Below are 20,327 nucleotides of genomic sequence, written 5' to 3' on the forward strand. Positions count from 1 at the left end.
GTATTGATCAAAATAATTTTATATTGGCCGGTATAACTTTGGTTATGCTAGATAAGTATAATCTTGACTTAAATAACATTGTTTATAATCAACGAAACAATATTGGTGGGTACAACATTAGCTATAATATAGAAGTATTCCAACAGTTAAGATAGTCTCAGCCATGATAAATGACACATAGGATATACGAAGGGGTAATGAATACAACATCACATTTATTCTTATAAATTAAAGAAGGATTCAATAGAGTCACTTAATTCAATATAAAAGTTTATTTTTACACTTAGAATCTGATCAAGTACATAACATTACATTTCCCCTCAGAACAGTAAACCTCAGATAGATAACAAAAATTACAAACATAAGCTCTTGAAAAATTTCAGTCCCACTGGATTCAAACTTACCATGGAGCAGAGATGGAAACATGTTATTTCGCCCAGGTTTGTCAAGGCGCATAAGTGGAAATATTTTGCCTGGGACGAAGAAAGCAACAAAGCAGAAAGACTCAAGGGCAAGGGGAAGGGGAAGGATCTATTCAGACCATGATGGAAAAGTAAATGAAAAAGCCACTTCCCCTCTCAAGCCCTGGAGTTCTGCAACTAGAGCCACCCAACTTAGCCCGTTGGTAATATGTGTTGTGCCCTTCTCGCGACATCCATGGGCTATTTAGTTGGATCTCCATGAGTGGTGAAAATCTCTCTGAAGTTTCTTGAGCCTTCAGAACCCTGGCATCTTTGGATGAAAAGTCTGGACTTTGAAGCTTCATCTCTTGAGACAATCCTTTGAACCCTAGAGTTAGCCGAAGCAAAAACTTGAATAAACTCATATATAGATCTCGCCTTGTCCGACAAAAGTCGCCTCCAAAGAGGAGGATCCGAGACCATAACCTTAGCAATAAGAGTTAGCAAGGAAGGAAAAGAACTAAGATGGGTGGTGAACAAAGAGAAGGTTGTAACCCTATTTAAAGGATCAAAAGACTCAGGGAATCACTGTACTGGGGTTCACGGGATCGCTATACTCAGTTTCATCAGATAGTTGTACACAAAATATGTGAGGTCATTTCAATATCTAGAGCAGAGCCACGGGTAGGAAAAGACAAAATCATACTTATGTCTAGTCAGTCGTCTACACCTCCTTCGACTAAACTTGAAGGGAAGGCTAGTGATATGGGTTAGGTTTCATAGGTCCCCGGTAAGAAGGAGAAAGGATACAACCAAACAAGGGAGGTAGGATAATATCGGTCGAGATATACCTCAAAAAGAAGTAGGATTGTATCGACCGAAATATACCTCCAAGGAGGAAGATCCATATCAGGTAGCATATAACTCAAAGGAGGTACGCTAATATCGGCCAGGATATACCTCAAAAAGAGGTAGGGTTGTATCGACCGAAATATGCCTCCAAGGAGGAAGATCCATATTAATTGACATATACCTCAAAGGAGGTAGGCTAATATCGGCCGGGATATACCTTCAAAGGAAGTAGGTTAGTATCGACCGAAATATGTCTCCAAGGAGGAAGACCCGTATTAATTGGCAGATACCTCAAAGGAGATAGGCTAATATCGGTCAGGATATACCTCCAAAGGAGGTAGGTTAGTATCGATCGAAATATGCCTCCGAAGAGGAAGACTCATATTAATTGACATATACCTCAAAGGAGGTAGGCTAATATCGGTCGGGATATACCTCCAAAGGAGGTAGGTTAGTATCGACCGAAATATGTCTCCAAGGAGGAAGACCCGTATTAATTGGCAGATACCTCAAAGGAGGTAGGCTAATATCGGCGGGGATATACCTCCAAAGGAGGTAGGTTAGTATCGACCGAAATATGCCTCCGAAGAGGAAGACCCGTATTAATTGGCAGATAACTCAAAGGAGGTAGGCTAATATCGACCGGGATATACCTCCAAAGGAGGTAGGTTAGTATCGACCGAAATATGTCTCCAAAGAGGAAGACTCGTATTAATTGACAGATACCTCAAAGGAGATAGGATAATATCGGCCGGGATATACCTCCAAAGGAGGTAGGTTAGTATCGACCGAAATATGCCTCCAAGGAGGAAGATCCATATCAGGTAGCATATAACTCAAAGGAAGTAGGCTAATATTAGTCGGGATATACCTCAAAAAGAGGTAGGGTTGTATCAACCGAAATATGCCTCCAAGGAGGAAGATCCATATTAATTGACATATACCTCAAAGGAGGTAGGCTAATATCGGCCGGGATATACCTTCAAAGGAGGTAGGTTTGCATCGACCGAAATATGCTTTAAGAAGGAAAGCAAAGACCGGTCGGTTGACCAATACCTTGGAAAGATACTCGATAAAATATAGCCTAGTGCTAGTTAGGATAAATAACATAGAAATGCACTGATAGAAACCTCGTGAGGAATAATAATCATTAACTAAGTCTAATTGTGATTAACCTCGTCCGATACAAGGAACATTGGTACATTAAGCTATCCATGATATAATAGAAGCAGGAGGGGTGATATGATAGAAACACTTTAAAGGGACTCATGAGATAGGATAGAGGTAAATATTTCAAATAAGATAATTAATGAAGATATTTGCAATATGTGACTATATGACAGGCATTAGATATTTTGGCGGGAAATGTGTTTTTAGATTGTTTTACAGGTGCTAAACGACAAAGGAGGTACATCTGGGGTACAAGAAAGATTCCTTAAAAGTCATTCACCACAAGTATGCAGCTTACGTCATCTCATAACAAACTCTAACAAACCGGGGTCCACTTCATGACTACGGAGGTTATATGAAGTGGTATAAAAGGGGGAATCCTCTCCGTTGGCCAGGTAAGTTCACATCATTGCACACATTCATAATCCTAATTTTCAGCTACTGTTCATCTTCTTCTTCCTTCCTTCTTCCACACCGAGATAGATCACTAACTTGAGCGTCGGAGGGTCTAGCCAGGGATTCCCACCTCGGTCTTAGGTCACTGACGATAGTGTTGGCTGGTCTCTTGTGCGCAGGAGGTCTTGGAAGCTACGAATCTGGGTGTCTCTTCGATTGGGTTTCTCTCTCGTCATTGGATCTCCGCGCAAGGAAGGCATTCGGTGACTCCATTTTTCCCAATCCGCTTTGGGTTTCTCGGATCGGCGTTTTCTAGGCATTGCTCTTCATCAACGGTGGGTTTCTTTTCACCGGATCTCCGTCTTGTCCAGCTTCTCAGACAGGATCACTAATGAAGATATCATATATCCTTTTAAATCCATAATCTTTACTAAATCTTTTCAATGTGGAACTTTGATTGAACCAAATAAAATTCTAAATTGATAGCTGATTTATATTATTTCATTAGATAGTTAAGAAGAAAAAGACTCTTTTTTAAGAATTTATTGGACAATAAATAGAAATACCAAAGGTCATTTCTCTCATTTTGTTATGGAAGAGGTTGTTTTTATTTTCTCGAGTCTTCGTAATACTGCTTAAGCCATTTGGATATAATCTGAATCTCCTTTCTCCTCACATTTTGTAGCCAAACAGGGTCCTGCTCTGTAGCAAATCTAAGGTCTACATGATGTGCACCTGTTAAAATCAACAAAACAAAATTTTTTTTTTTTTTTGTTTCAGTAGTCAAACATGTAAGAGACAATCTTCAGACAGTTGTTCACTATGTACCTTGAGGTGCAACTATGGCTATGAGGCTTGGGTTGATAGATTTCAGCACCCTGCATAGAACACGATCGAGGAACCTCATCGATCGATTTACAGTTGTTTACTTGAAAGGATGGGCATGACGGATGATGATTTTACCCGCCACCACTCCATGGATCTCTTAGTCCATTAAAGAATATGATGTTACTTCCAAACCTTTTCAGCACCCTCTTAATGTGCTATATATGCCAATAAACAGAAGTCATATAATACATGGCAATGGCAAGAACAACAAAAGAAATATGTGATTCAATTGTTGAGGAAGCTCACATGACCTCCAAATTCAGTGGTGATCCAGTGCGGTCGAGGCGATATCTTATACGCCTCTTTGCAGTAGGCCAGTTGCTTCTGGTAATCATAAGATTCCGCAGGGAACATGCTCTCATTTCTGCTGCCTCCCACAATAAGGATCATCTCTGTGCATGACTGTGGACCAAAAGTGCCACTGATTTACTCATTGTCAGGCAAATTGCTCGTTAAGCAGTAGAGAATTGTGCAATTACCTGAAAATCCCATGAATCGAATCCGATACGGCTACCCGAGTCGAGATCGAAGCAGCTTGCAGTGCCAGTATAATTGTAGTATATGTTCATAGCTGCGTATAATCTGGAGAGAGTATCATTCCCTGCTGTTGGATTGTCAATGGCCTTGCACATCTGCAAGAGTTACATAAGCACCAAAACTAACTCCTGTGTTGTTCTTCATGGTTAAAGGTGAACTAGACGACTTACTTGTTTCACAGGAAAGGCTGGAAGAGGAGTTAGAAAGTTAGAGGCAGTGGGATAATCTGTCATGGCACCATAAATAAAAGCACTATTGATCCAACCAGGCACATATTCTGGTATGGCACCGCTGTGGACGACCACGAAGCCCAGAGAATTAGCTACTGCACAAAGAGGACATCTTGCTGTGATAATGGAAGATGTTCTTACCGGCATAGTTTGAATGCTTTGGCCAACTTCTGAGGTCCTCCTGGTTGTCGCAAGGTGTCATCCATTTCCTTCCATGAATTCTTTATTGTTTTGAAGCAGCTTTCACTTTCACTCTAAATCATTCAACAAGCCATGCGATTCAGATAATTAAACAGAGAAGAAGAACAGTGCATCCGGTTATGATCCAGACCTTGAAGTCATTGGTGACGATGTCAATGAAGGTGTAAGGTGAAACGAGGTCATCGAATTGAAGAATCGGTGCAGACGATGCCACTGAGCCAATCACTACGTGCGGGTACTTGAGCCTGAACCAAGCAGCCAGCACTAGTGTCCAGCATAAAAATCAATCAGTGATAGCAGGGCCGGACCTATAGTGTAACAAGTGAGGCAAGTGCCTCGGGCCCAAAAAAATTTTGGGCACCAAATTTTTTTAAAAAACTTATTAGTTTGATATGTTCACGAGCTTATTTTTAAAAAGTTCATAAGTAATAGTTGATAAATAAGTCATATCTAAATTTGTATCCCAAAAAATATTCTATCTTAGTTTTAAACGTGATTATGTAGAAAAGAAATTGACCGATTCAAAAAACGTTAAATAAGAGAGAAGAAATTAACAAATTCATCAAACATTTACACGCTGAAGAGAGGGAGGAGCTTATTTCTTTTCTCTTCGAAAAAATTTAGATTTGATCAAAACATGGTTGTAGTTGAACATATTGTAAGTAAAATAGGAATTGAACCTATTTTTTGAGAAAAGTGCATCATTCGAAAAAAAAAAAGACAAATTGATAAGATCAACAGTGAAAAGATACCTCAATCTTCTAAAGAATCTTTTTGAGTTAATTATTTCATATTTATAATTGATCAAGCTCTTTCTTCACTTGAAATTTGGTTTGAGCAATTTCAAAAGTACGAAAAAATCTTTGGATTTTTATTTAGTTTGGAGAACTTGTTTGTCTATTGATGATGATGATCTCTTGAGCTCATATGTCAATTTTCAAAATTCATTAACACATGATGGGTGTTTCGATGTTGATGGATCAGATTTATTTCTAGAACTAGAGTTATTAAGACACTCATTATCTGGAAAAGCAACAAGAGCAATTGGTGTGCTGAATTATTTGAAAATAATGGATGGTTGTTATTCAAATGACTACATTGCTTATTGAGTTTTGTTGACTATACCAGTTATAGTTACATCTGTCGAAAGGAGTTTTTTCAAGTTGAAGTTTATTAACATTTATCTTCGATCAACTATGTCGCAAGAAAGACTAAATGGGTTAGCTATATTATCTATTAAGAAAACAATCATTGAGAAAGTTAATTATGCCAATTTAATCAATACTTTTAATTCAAAAAATGCGAGACAAATAATATTCAAGTACTAGTTCGGAATATGAATTTTATATTTTGTTTGGATTTTTTTTTTAGTATTTGCTTACGACGTTATTTTATTTTTGATGATATATTCTATCTATATTTTATTCTTAGATTTTATGTTTCAAATATTATTATATTTATATTGATAAAAAAATATGAATATTAAACTTTGAGGGCATCATATTTTGTGCTCGTCTCATGCCTTAAAATCTCAGATCCGGCACTGAGTGATAGTCTCAATATATAGGACAAAACGTAGTTAGTTGTATACGATCTTACTTCCTCCATAGGAACCACCAAAGGCAACGACAGGAGAGTGCTCTGAAGACAAATTCTTCTTCAAGTCAGTGATTAGAGCTGCGTAATCTGCAAGAGCTTGTGCTGTGCTCAAATAACCCAAAGTGCTTGAGTTGCCAATGTCACCAAATGGAAGAGACTCCCCGTAGTACCTATGCTGTCACGGCACGTACCTGATTCAAATAAGGTAGTGAAGATGGTTATGGACTGCGTAATTAAAGCACCTCGATGAAGACCAGGAGGGCCTTGAAGGAAGGAGCGACGTCGAACACGAAGCCGGCGTTGTCGGCGATGAATTCAATGCTGGCTTCGCTGCCGGCGTAGACGAAGATGGGGGAGCCTCTTCCCTCCCAGAACGAGTCGTTCACCAGGTACTTCTGCCGGAACTGCATGTACCCGTCTGGCTTGTAGTTGAAGTGGTCCAATGTCTGCGCGAAGTACCTCGTCTCGTACGGCCCTCCCCCGCGTTGCTCCAGCACTGTTCTATGGGCTGCCGCGGCGGAGCTAGGGACTATCACTACGCCATTGCAGAGGAAAAAGGAGGAGGAAATCAAGTAAAGGAAGAGAAGGAGATTGATGGCCATCGATTTCTCCATCCGCAGTAGATTGAAAGTTGGAGTAGTTGGATTGATTTATAGACATGGTCTACAAGACGGATCAACAATGCAAAAAATCTGTCAACAAAAATTATGTAGTTGTTTTGTTTGTGTGTAGATTCCAAAGTAACGAGTTAATTTCATGGATTTTCTCGAAACAAGTAGCGTTTCTAGTGAAGTTTGGAACAAGAAGATTTTCTACTTTAATCCCTGGTTGTCCTTTAGCTTTGCTGTTCGCCATCTTTCATAACAAATAGAATCTATATGATGACAAGAAAGAAAGACATCCCAATGGATAAAGTTTTACATGGTAACATGAAAAAATGGGACAGCAAAATTTTCAAATATTTGAAGATGAACCAAGTTCCATAGGTTTCACAAACTAAGATGTCAGCATAGCTGACTATTATTATGTAAGGATATATTAGTTTTTTGTTATTATTTTTATCTGTTTATATTCTTCGTTTCTTTGTAAACTTTAAGACTTGTAATATAATTTGATAGTCTCTTTTTATAATTATCTCTTTCTCTCCTTTTTTATGTTGCCTTTTATATTTTATTTGTATTCTTTACTTTATGCATATGGTATCAAAGTGAATCCATCTCGTTGCATAACAAGGAAGAAAAGAATTTTATTTGCGAAATTCTTTTAGACGGCTAAGAAGAATTTCATTTTCTTGAGTTTCAACTATTAGATCGTCTTGAAACTTTAAGACAACATTTCTCACATCCAAGAGATATTTTGAAGGTTGGAGATAGGATTTTGAGTCCTTTAAATCCATCTGACATGGAAAAATGCAATGGTTGATTCTAGCATTTGACCGGTGCAAAAGATAATTCATTTTAGTTTATTATTGTGCAATTGAATGGGTAAAATTACTCCTATTGAGTAATGTGATGAGGAATTTTTTGAAAGGCAAACGAATGTGGGGGTATGTTTTAGGAACCTTTGTCAAACTTGCCTATAGTGAAGATGAAAAATATGTAGAACAATTAGATGTCTGGGAAGCTTGCAATTCGAAAATTATCACTTGGATCAACAACTTTGTGTTGCATCCAACTTGCAAAGTATGAAACCACCAAGGAAGTTTGGAATCACTTAGAGAGATTGTATATTCAATCTAACTTTGTAAAACAACATCAATTAGAGATAGGCACTCATGCTCTACAACAAAATAGTATGAGTGTTTAGAAATTTTCATCTGCAATGTCTAACCTTTGGGATCAATTAGCAATTACAGAATTTGCACAATTGCGAGAGTTTGCTCCATATGTTGCTCGTAGGGAAGAACAACGCTTGGTTCAGTTTTATTGACTCTTCAAGATGATTTTGAGGGTTTTCGTGAAATCATTCTGTATATCAATCTACTTTCTTCTATTGACTCTGTAGTCAATGAGTTGCTAACTGAAAAAATTCGTCTAAAGTCTCGAGGTTAATACAAATTTGTCTATCAATTTACCATTGGTAGAGGTCGCAGGATATTTTTGTCATTTTATAATAATACGAATTACATTCTTTATAAAAAATAATAGACACCAAACAAAAGAATGTAATAATCATTGTAATCAAAGATTACATAAATTACATTACCAAACGTAGTAATATAATTAAGATTACATTACATTACATTATAAATTTGATTACATTACAAACAAGATTACATTACACCCAACTAAACGTAACCTTAAATATGTATTTGAATATGGCTCTAGAAATCCTCAAGATATCGATCGATCTCCCCATTATTGCAAATATTTACTAGCTAATTCCCAATGAATGCCCACCTAAATTTGTTGCCTCCAAGAGTATAAACAATGAGGCATGCACTTCATTCCCCAACTATTTAATTTCTTCAAGATTTTAAATTTTCTCTTGCACAACTTAATGTGCATATCGAGCTTTCTTCGATGCCAATTAGTGTAAATTAAGAGCTAGCTAGACAATCTTTAACTAACCACGTTAGCTAAAATTTGAACTTATATATCAAAATAGCACTTTAGCCAATTTTTTATCCCAAAAATATCCTTATTTCAATATTATTATTATAATAATCAAAATTACTATAACATAAAGTAAAATTGCTCGTACTTAATTATAATTATTCCACTATTATATTAAAATAAATATTCATTTAAAATTTTTTAATGCAAAATAATAAAAAAATTTAAAAACTATAAACATTTATAATAAATCAGTAACCTTTAAAAGTGTATGATTTAAAATGAAAATTAAAAAAAAAAATTAATTGACAAAGTTAAATTTGAATTAGATTAAAGAATTGTAATGATGAAAATAAAAATTAAAAAATAGGGTTCAATTTAGATAATTTGAATAATTATAGGAGCAAAGTTATGTTATTGAAGGCTAAAATGAATATAAACAACATTCAGGGAGAGGTGAAAGTTGAATTGAAAATTAGAAAAATAAATAACCGTAATTTTATTAGTGGTGAGGTGAGATTATAAAACTTTGATAGAGAATATTAACCTTGATTAGGAAAATTTATTGTGAATTATTTTCTAAAAAAATTATTTGCGAGAGCCACTATTCTATATATCACTAGCTTCATATCGCCATTGCTTTGCTAAGGCAAGCCATGCGACAATGACAAGAGGGTAGTACTATGGCGGAGCCAGGTTTAAGGTTATCCGTGGGTGTCTAGTTAAGGTTGTATTAATTTTATCTATTGATTCCTCTGATTTTTAATTCCTAAGTAGGAAAAGAGAGTCTCTAGCCTGAGAACCCTTTTGGAGGATATTTGTAGTCCGGGCAAGCTATAAATCTTGGCTCCTCCATTGGGGTAGTAACATTGAGACGACATAAGATTTGCATGGTTAAGGTTGAGAAAGACTAGAGGGGCAATGAGAATGATGAGATGATAAAAAAAGTTAAGGTAGAAGATAAGAACAAACTTATGAAAATTCTATTCAATTTGATTAAGGTTTCATCCGTATGAGATGCCTTCCTTAACTTATAGGGTGCGTTTGGTTCAAGTCATCATATATAACCTTGGTTATGTGATTACCAGGTAATCACATAACCAAGGTTATGGGGAATAAAACATAACCAATATTGTTTGGTTCAATTTCAACCTAGGTAATACAACAAAAACTTGTTTGTTTGAAGGTTTTAATGAATACCCTAATTTAATATTTTACCGTATTACCCTCAGTTACAAAACCAACTATACATAATAATAATAATAATAATAATAATAATAATAATAATTATTATTATTATTATTATTATTATTATTATTTATTTATTTATTAATGTTTTTTTACTTTTCTTTTTCTGGTATATTTTTTTACTTTTTATGTGTTTTTTTATTTTTTAATGTTTTTATATTTTTTATATTATTTATATTTATATTTTTTTATTTTTTACATTTTTTAATTTTAATTTATTTATTTTATTTTTAAATTTTTTTATTTTTAAATTTTTTTAAATTTTTTTATTTAAAAAAATAATAATAAATTTTTAAAATTTTTATTTTTTATTTTTAAAATTTTTATTTTTTATTTTTTAAAATTATTTATTTTAAAAAAAAAATAAATTTTTAAATTTTAAATTTTTTAAAACATTTTTTTAATTTTTTTTTTACATTTTTTTCATATTTTTTCTTATCGGAGGGTATTTTGGTAAAAAAAATTCGTTAACCCCGAAATCAAGAAAAACCTTAGTTTTTTGAGGTTTTCCGATTCCGGGCTGCATGACCCTTTTGCTGACGTGTCGGGCATGAAACATTACTCGGGAATCATCGAATACCTAAATCAAACAAGGTTTTTGTTGATAACCTTGGATGGATAACCAAGGTTATCAAGAATAACCCTGAACCAAACGCACCCATAGAGGTTTGTCCCATTGCCTTTTTTAAAGAGATGGTTTAATAGATTTTACTTGGGAGGATACACCGGTTGTTATAACCGCTTAGGATGTGTTAGAAATGTGAATGAAAAGAGATGAAATGGATGAAGAAAAGTCCCATTAAAAATTTGATGACTTTATTATTGATTTATATTATTTCACAAGCATGTAAATTGTGAACATGGACACGGGGAGAAAATCTTTCTCACATGTGAATGCATAGGGGGTGCAAATTTATGACCCAAATTTGTACTGAATTAAGTTGACTTGTGTGCAAGTATAATTTGCGCGCGCGTGTCGAATGTCAAATTGATCGGGGAAAATTTTACTTAAGCGAATTAACCAATGCATAATGGATAGATTAACTGATGTTAATAGTGTATCCGAAACCTTCTAGCGTATAGTTTAATTGGTCATTTATTGCAACAAAAGGGAGAGGCACTCTTATATAAGGAGGTTAGTTCTTGAGCGGAAAATAAGAAACAATTTTCATCTGTTTTGTTTTTTCCCCAGTTTTTCCCTCTTTATCATGCATCTTCCGCTCGACAAAATACCCATGATCTGATGATAACATTCAGGTACTATCTCAGTTTGCCACGACCACCATTGCTTAGTGGAGATTCGCAGTTTGTCATTGGATTTTGGGAAACAGACGAACCACAACGACCTCGAAGTACTACCGGAGGAGGGGCGAATCTGTTTTAAGAACACTACGTATAACACAAGCCTCAACATCATTTCTTTTTGATTCAGGTAGTTGGGCAATCTCATTCTCGACTCGGCTGTAACATCGACTCGGTGTTACTTCCTGAGTACTCTGCATCTCTTGTTCTCAACTAGACTGCACTCGGCATCGACTCAAGCGACTTGCGTCACGACTTGACATCCACTTAGGAGACTCAGCCATCCACTCAGGGGACACAACGTCCACTCAGAAGCATTCTGCTTACCCTTAGGATCCACTCAGGGGAACTCATCCCAACTCAACTACACTCGGCATTTGCTCGGACAACTTGCTTCCCGACTTGGAAACACTCGGAATCCACACAGGAAAACTCATCCCGACTCGGTAACACTTGGCAGTTAGGCGGCTTGGTACTTGGCGACTCAGATAAGTCGCTTATCAGCAGTTGGGTGACATCTCGACTTGGACTCGACACTCCGCTTTCCCCTCTATTGGGACCTTCGAAATCTCGATTAAATCAGTCTTACAAGCAGCTTGAGATTATCCTCTTAGACCTCTCAATAGGCAAAATTGATTTGATTCTTAAATTTCAAATTCAATAATTTTCCTCGATATCTCCAAGAATAAAATTGTCCAACAGGATCTAGAGTAGGGTTTCAAAACCGTGTTACATCTGGTCTCGGAGTTACTTCTTTTATTAAATTTTTTCCACCACAACATAAATTGTTACGTGTACACATTTTTTTTATAGAATAATCACTTCATTTGACTACGATTTAGAAAAAAATAGTCATTTGTTCCCGGTACATCACCATAGTCGGATCATTCGATCTTATAACGTTTTTTAATTGACACCAAGTATTCAGTTATTTAAATCAATTAATTTTAAGAATGACTTATTAGATTCTATAAAAAAAATTTACCAAGTCATCAGGGTTGATGTGGTGATAAGAAGGGGCCCCACCCCGTCAAAGATAGACGTCACAGTGAAGGTCAAAGTCAAGACTGTCAATGCGTAGATAGCATCTATCGGTCGGGCGAGCATGCCCCGATCGGGGGGAGAAGGTCACGGTCTGATACCGCCTTCGACATGGGAATGTGTCAAATGACCGAGGCTCAATGAAGTATGGAACACCGGGCCGAGGAGGAGACGATGTGCAGAAGCCAGGCCAAGCGGCTACCCCGCTCGCCCAAGCAACAGGACTCGATACTGGCAGAGCAGAACTTCGGCCGAGCAGACGTGACACAAGCACAGGGGAGTTACTACCGAGCGGACGAGACACAGGAATAGCGGAATTACGGCCGAGTTGACACACACATAGGAGTAACGAAGTTCCGGTCGAGCGGGCACGACACAGACACAGTGGAGTTCCGGCCGAGCGGCCAGAACTCATAAGTCTTTTCAGGAAAAACTTTGGGAAGCGTGCTCACCTTGGGGAGCATGCACGCACGCTACAGGAGCTCTATATAAAGGGGGTCCAAGTATCAGCAGAGGTACGCAATACGCGATAGACACTGTTCTCGCTACTGTTCATTCTTGTTGCTCCGCCTTCTACTTCATCACCGGTGACTGACTTGAGTGTCGGATGGTCAACGTCATGGACACCTTCCCTGGCTCGGCACTAACGTAATCTGTGTTACATGTCGGAGCGGAGTCTACAGGCGGTCAGTTAGAGCGCCACATCCTAACTTTCCATCTCATCGATTTTCGGACAGGATCAAAGGTAAATTAAAAAAATGCTAATGAAGATTCATCTAAACGGCCAACATTCTTAGGTCAATTTCTCATTAGACGGAAAATTTTCTACAATGTGCCACAGTTAAAATTCAAACTTTAAATCTCTTAGTTATTTATTAGATGATCTAACCATTACACTATTATCTCGGGTCAATCCTATAAATGATATTAGAAAAAGTATCTGAGGATGGAATTAACATTTAAGGAGAATAATGGTTGTTCAAGAGAGACCATCTACATCTAGACTTCCATTAATCAATGAAGATATTATTGATCCAAAAAAAGAATCGATCGGATGAAGTGATAAAGAAATTTTAAGCGAATGCAAGACCCACCATCACTAAGGCCATAGAATTATGGGAAGATATTATCAAATTATAGGAAGGCACCTCTGGCTCAAGGTTAACCGAGACAATATTTTCTAGTTAACGAACTATAAAGCTTCATGATACGAGATGAAGAATTCACGAGATAAATACATGGAGGATTGTTAATTCAAAGAGATTTACAATGGGTTACTTGAAATCAAAGAAGGGATTAGCAATCATGATTTAATTTGATAGTGCATATCGAATGTATTCTCCTACATTTACATAATGGATCTTTACGATAGATACTTCTAGTTGGACAGTTAATTCTTTTAAATTAAAAAATGATAAATTTAGTTAGTATTATTGACTAGTCCTGAGATGATCGATTTAGCCTTATAAAATTGTTCCACCGACTTTTAAAATAAATCAAGAAGCACATATGATGGTCAGCTAAAAGTACAGTATCTTTTAATTGTGTGTCATAAAATTAAAAAAAATAATGAAAAATTAAAGAGATAAAAAGAAGGGTAGAATTTTTGTTATCAATGAAACAAAGAAAGGACATCTAAGAATAAGAGATATGAGCTAAGTTACTTGCTTTGGTGTCAGAAGAAGGGCACTTCATCTAATGAACAAATACTTCTAGCAAAGGTGAAAGTGGCTCACACAGTGGCAAAGAAGTAAACCTTTCTCGTGTTGATAAATTATTCGGAGCTATAGCTAATTTAACAAATTCATTATCTAAATCTACGAATAAGACAGATCTTGTCTGAACTCATGGAGATGAACTAGTAGAAGCGTGGCTTTAGTGTGAATTAAATAAAGACTTTTCATTATATCTAAGTGACTCCCAAGTGTTTTTACATGCGAGAAGAGTGTTAGCGATCGGGTTAGGAAAAGGGTCCTTAATATTGATCTTCCGATGTTTAAATTAGTGATCGATTTCCGAAAATGAATAGTGGACAGAATAGTAGTAATGATGTGTAAACTTACATAGTATCGCATACCTATACTTGTAAATGAAACCCCTTTTTATAGTGTTATGTTGTGTCTGTGCACGGATCTCAGAGTATTTCTAAAAAAAAGGACAAACCATGAAGATACTCTGGCATCTTTTCCAAAATAAATCTACAATCTCTGCGATTGATAGGATAGAAGTTTCAAATGTCCAGTTTGCATACAAAGCATTTTCTGTCCTTTGTGACACAAAAAACCCAAAAAAGAATATGAGGATCTCGTTGGACCGCGGAGCCCACAAGAGGCTCACCTGGCAAGTCAATCGAGCTCTTAATATAATCCGACCAACCATCACTCGCAAGAGCCACTAGGTCGACTTTGGTGAATCCAGTCGGTGACTTAGCCTTCGCTTAGGTGAATCAAGCGTCTAGTATGTCCAATCAGGCCATATGTCCAATCTGTTGAAGCACTCAGTCGTATGTCCGAGTAGGCCATATGTTCGATAGACTGAAGCACTCGATCAAGTTAGTTAATACTTGGATTCGTGAACCAAGCGTCCAGTATGTTTGAGTCATATGTCTGATCGGTTGAAGCACTCAGTCGAGCTAGGCAATACTTGGCTTCGAACTTCCTTAATCCTAAGGGGATTGGGGCTTGAGGCCCAACCAACCAGAGGGTCCGATCATCAGACAAGCTTTCGGTCTAAATGAGAATAATCTTGGCTCAAAATGTTGATCGTCTCTTGACTTTAACTGTCTTTCCAGTTGGTCTCCTAAACTTTGACCCGCGTCAGGGTACACCTTAACTATTGTATCAAAGACCAAAGAACATAGACAAGAATTAAACACACTTAAGCCTAATTAGCTAGATTCTTTCTCTTTTATTAGTGATCATGATAACTTTAGGGTTGAGAAATTACCAGGGGTCGGGTCAACTCGACCTTACAAAAATATCAACTAGACCCTTCATGCATTGGGATATCACTAAGCGATTGGATCCCTATGAAACACTCGGTGAACCTAATTAGGGTCCGATCATCAAACAAGCTTTCGGTCTAAATGAGAATAATCTTGGCTCAAAATGTTGATCGCCTCTTGACTTTAACTGTCTTGCCAGTCGGTCTCCTAAACTTTGACCCGCGTCAGGGTACACCTTAACTACTGTATCAAAGACCAAAAAACATAGAAAACAATTAAACACACTTAAGCCTAATTAGCTAGATTCTTTCTCTTTTATTAGTGATCATGATAACTTTAGGGTTGAGAAATTATCAGGGGTTGGGTCAACTCAACCTTACAAAAATATCAACTAGACCCTTCATGCATTGGGATATCACTAAGCCATTGGATCCCTATGAAACACTCGGTGAATCTAATTAGGGTCTGATCATCAGACAAGCTTTCGGTCTAAATGAGAATAATCTTGGCTCAAAATGTTGATCGTCTCTTGACTTTAACTGTCTTGCCAGTTGGTCTCCTAAACTTTGACCCGCGTCAGGGTACACCTTAACTATTGTATCAAAGACCAAAGAACATAGACAAGAATTAAACACACTTAAGCCTAATTAGCTAGATTCTTTCTCTTTTATTAGTGATCATGATAACTTTAGGGTTGAGAAATTATCAGGGGTTGGGTCAACTCGACCTTACAAAAATATCAACTAGACCCTTCATGCATTGGGATATCACTAAGCCATTGGATCCCTATGAAACACTCGGTGAATCTAATTAGGGTCTGATCATCAGACAAGCTTTCGGTCTAAATGAGAATAATCTTGGCTCAAAATGTTGATCGTCTCTTGACTTTAACTGTCTTGCCAGTTGGTCTCCTAAACTTTGACCCGCGTCAGGGTACACCTTAACTATTGTATCAAAGACCAAAGAACATAGACAAGAATTAAACACACTTAAGCCTAATTAGCTAGATTCTTTCTCTTTTATTAGTGATCATGATAACTTTAGGGTTGAGAAATTACCGGGGGCCGGGTCAACTCGACCTTACAAAAATATCAACTAGACCCTTCATGCATTGGGATATTACTAAGCGATTGGATCCCTATGAAACACTCGGTGAACCTAATTAGACACCAAAATCTACTATTTCATCATATGAGATTTGTTAAAGGCGCATCAATAAAAGAGAAAGATCGATATTGTCTATTTTCGCCTTGTGACTAGCTCTGTGCATCCAAATCCAATAGGTTCTCTCATGCTAGTTAGTACATTTACTACCTCTTTTATTTCTACATTATGCTATTCTATAGTTTATAATGCTCATAAATCATAACTCGATCATTCTCACATATTTATACACCATTAATGATGCTTGAATGATTTAGCACATACTTAACCACATTTAAGATCCTTAGCTTGTTAATTAAGGCTGTATATATACTTAGTGTTAAGTCCCTTTAATCAATGATTAATTAATTAATTTAATTAATTAATTAATTAATTAATTAACTAATTAACAGTGTGGTTAGACTTTGTGCCATAATGCCCACAATAAAGCCCCTTGAAGGAAACTCACTAGCATTCACCTCTGATGACATAAATATTCACTACAATAATTACTGTATTTTGAGATGAATTTTGAGACGAATTTATAAAAAAATTTCGTTGTAAAAGATTTGGGGACGAAATTTGGGACGAAAAAATTTTCGTCCCAAACAGGTTGATGCTAACTTTTGGAACAAACTTATGTTTGTTGCAAAATTGGCAACGAAATTGGGGACGAAAAAAAATTTCGTCCCCAAATTTGTCGCCAAATTTGTAACAAAAAAATTTTTTGTCGCAGAAGTTTATACAATTTTGCAACGAATATTTTTTTGTTACAAACTTAGCAATGAATTTGGGGTCAAAAATTTTTGTCGAATTTTTTTTTGTTGCTAATTTTGTTCCTAATTTTGCGTATATTTTTTCAACGAATAGTAATTTTGTTGCAAAATCGGCAATGAATTTGGCAACAAAATTTAGCAACGAATTTTATTAATCACGGCGTTCATTAAGTACTTCCATTAACATGTACATCACTAATAAATTGTGTTATTAATCACGGCGTGTCTTCATGCTATGGTACAGTAGAAGGATATTTATATTGTCACATAAGAACACGTGGTTCGATCCCAGCTATGGTGAATTTATAAGATTTTTTCTTTCCAAATGGAGTGCGCAATCAAAGGATGTTGGACTTTTTGACCGCCCACTACGAGCGCTTCCCGATTTACCCTAGTGGTCGATGGACAAATTTCGTTGGGCCGGACTATGAACACTTCTCAATTTATTCTAATGACCGGTGGAAAATTTCCATTGGGTCAGATCGGTCACCCAAGAACTAGTCAATGAGACTAATTAGGTTTATTATTATTATTTTTTAATTATTAATCACGGCGTTCATTAAGGTTTCAGAGTAAGACACCCTCAGCTCGGCACGTCGAGGGGGGGGAGGAAGGAAATGGAGAACGTTGGAGGTTCAAGAAGTGCTCAATGAATGCTCATTAAGGAACAATTAAACTCCACTTAACTAAAAGCCTTAAAAACCATTTTAAATGAAGGAGGAAGGTTTTCATTGGACAGTAAATACTGGAATTAATCTTGCTCATTTATGCTCCTCGCTCCCTCCTCCCTCCTCCCTCCTCCCTCTACTTTCCAAAGCTTCAGCTCAATGCGCATTAATGGAAGGGATTGAATCAGAAAGAGAAGAGGAAGGAAGAGGAAGATGGTTTTGTTGTTTTCTGCAATTAATCGAGACAAGGCCGGCCGTTTGACCCACCCCCTTGGAAAGCTTCGCCTATAAAAACGGCGGTGCAGGCTGGTTGCTCTCCCACACCGCGGTCGGCCTTCTGCGTCTCAGGCTCTCAGCTACGTACGTACAAGGTTTGTGCTCTGTTCTACGTCTTTCATCACTGACCGCTCGCCGTGTGTTTTTGTTGATCGAGACGAGTGCAGTGGTGACAGATGAGTGGGCGCGGCGGCCGGAGGGGGGAGCTGAAGCTGAACGTGCCGCCGCCGGTGGCGGCGGAGGCGTCGCATAGAAGGAGGCGGCGGCGGAGGCGCTTGGAGGTGGAGTCGTCGTCGTCGTCGTCGTCGTCGGAGCCGAGCTCGTGCGTGTCGTCGGAGCCGGAGAGCGCCGGGGCGGCGGCCGCGATGGTGCTCGCGGCGTGCCCGCGGTGCCTGATGTACGTCATGCTGTCGGTGGAGGACGAGCCCAAGTGCCCCAGGTGCAGCCGCGACGTCCTCCTCAACTTCCTCGGCGGCGGCGGCGGCGGCGGCGGCGCGGCGAAGAAGGCCAATGACTTGGTTTAGTTAGCGAGTCGAGTTTAATTAGCTTAATTAGGTTGATTAGCTTAACCTCTTCTCCCTAATCTCTGTTATTTCCTCGCTTTGTTGTTCTATTGCATGCTACTGTTAATTACTCGACTTGATGCTTTGGCCAAATTAATCCCTTGTTTGTCCAAATTAATCCTTAATTTGCACCAATGGATAATCGAAACAATTAATCCTCAAAAAAATTACTTTTAAAAAAATATTTAAATATATGTCATGATATTTTTACATGTCTCTCAAGAATTAAAATAGAAGGACCAAACTGCATATATTTTAATATATGCACTAATTATAAAGGAATTCCTTCGAAGGAAGGACGCAAAGCATTTTAATGAATATTTTAATATATTTACTAAATTATAAAAAGATAAATATAATATTCTTATGTTCTTAATTAGCAGGAAGAAGTATCGGAAGTGTATGCATTTGATCGAGAAATAAAAGCTTCCGGATTAATTTAAAAAGTGTCACGACGTTATAAGAAAATCATCATTTTACAACGAGAATATATATATATATATATATATATATATATATATATATTTTGACATAGTCTTTGCATTTGCTTATGACTAATTTTGAAAAGCATACTTCGAGTGAAGCAAGTTCCTAATACTCAAGCTAAACTAAGCCATGCAATTCTTGATTAATTTTCTTGGACTTGTTTGTAAAATTAATGCAACTCAACTATCTCTCTTCTTTTTTTATCTTTTTTTAATTCAGATATTTAATTCTTTAAACGAATAATTTTAAAGATGATCAATATAATTCCATATAAATTTTCCATCAGTCACTAAAATAAATTTAAAAATGAGCATCACAAAGACTCGATCAAACAGTCAATATTTTTAGATTTATCATCCCATTATAAAAAAAAAATCTATATAACATATCACACTAAGATTCAAATCATAAATATCTTATTAACAATATGAAAAACCTAACCATTAGTCCGAAGGCGATACGAACTATCTCTGACCACCTATCCAAGCGAATGAATTCTTATTATTATTATTATTGTCCTCTTCCTTGATAGCATTGTCCTTTTCGTCTCTTCTTTAGCCGATCCCTCCCTTCCCTATTTGGTATCACTTATGCTTGCTTCTTGTAGGCCAACATCCACGCTTGCATTCATTTTCGTAAGCTCTTCAATATCCTTAAACTAGCTCCAGCAGAATCATTGAATATAACATTGGACAAATCTTTAATCTCGAGTAACTCTTATTGTAAAAATGAATAAGTTTTACTTGATAGAAAATATCCAACACAAATACCTTCTTTCCCTTTGCTAAAAGGTTTTTAAATGATCTTTGTTATTTAAGATATATACCGTATATACGTAGGATGAAATGACGCGGCTAGAGAGAGCGAATAGCTAATAGTCCAAAAATAGAAAATTGACTTCCCATGCTTTTGCAACTCCTATGCAAACATTAGATAGAGCTGTTTTGACATCACTATATTAACAGAGGAAAATAACTCAGCTTGTGAATTTTTCCAAGTAAAAAAGGCACAAAATGGGGATCTCATACAATGAACATTACGCTAAATTATC

General features: G+C 36.9%; 2 protein-coding genes across 2 annotated transcripts; one reads left to right on the forward strand and one right to left on the reverse strand.

Annotated features, from left to right (window-relative positions):
- Window positions 1-3,426: 3,426 nt before the first annotated feature.
- On the reverse strand, window positions 3,427-6,888 carry LOC121978732 (lysosomal Pro-X carboxypeptidase-like). The gene is made up of 10 exons (XM_042531031.1): window positions 6,517-6,888; window positions 6,275-6,449; window positions 4,806-4,939; window positions 4,616-4,728; window positions 4,415-4,535; window positions 4,187-4,339; window positions 3,954-4,109; window positions 3,783-3,862; window positions 3,648-3,697; window positions 3,427-3,554 (listed from the first exon to the last, which is right to left on the reverse strand). The coding sequence occupies exons 1-10, from the start codon at window positions 6,886-6,888 to the stop codon at window positions 3,427-3,429; spliced, it is 1,482 nt and encodes a 493-aa protein (XP_042386965.1).
- Window positions 6,889-18,403: 11,515 nt separating this feature from the next.
- On the forward strand, window positions 18,404-18,751 carry LOC121978733 (protein GL2-INTERACTING REPRESSOR 1-like). Its single transcript, XM_042531033.1, has one exon. It carries the CDS (start codon window positions 18,404-18,406, stop codon window positions 18,749-18,751), a length of 348 nt encoding a protein of 115 aa, XP_042386967.1.
- Window positions 18,752-20,327: the final 1,576 nt, after the last annotated feature.

This window comes from Zingiber officinale, chromosome 4B (assembly GCF_018446385.1).
Source record: "Zingiber officinale cultivar Zhangliang chromosome 4B, Zo_v1.1, whole genome shotgun sequence".
Classification (NCBI taxonomy): domain Eukaryota; kingdom Viridiplantae; phylum Streptophyta; class Magnoliopsida; order Zingiberales; family Zingiberaceae; genus Zingiber; species Zingiber officinale.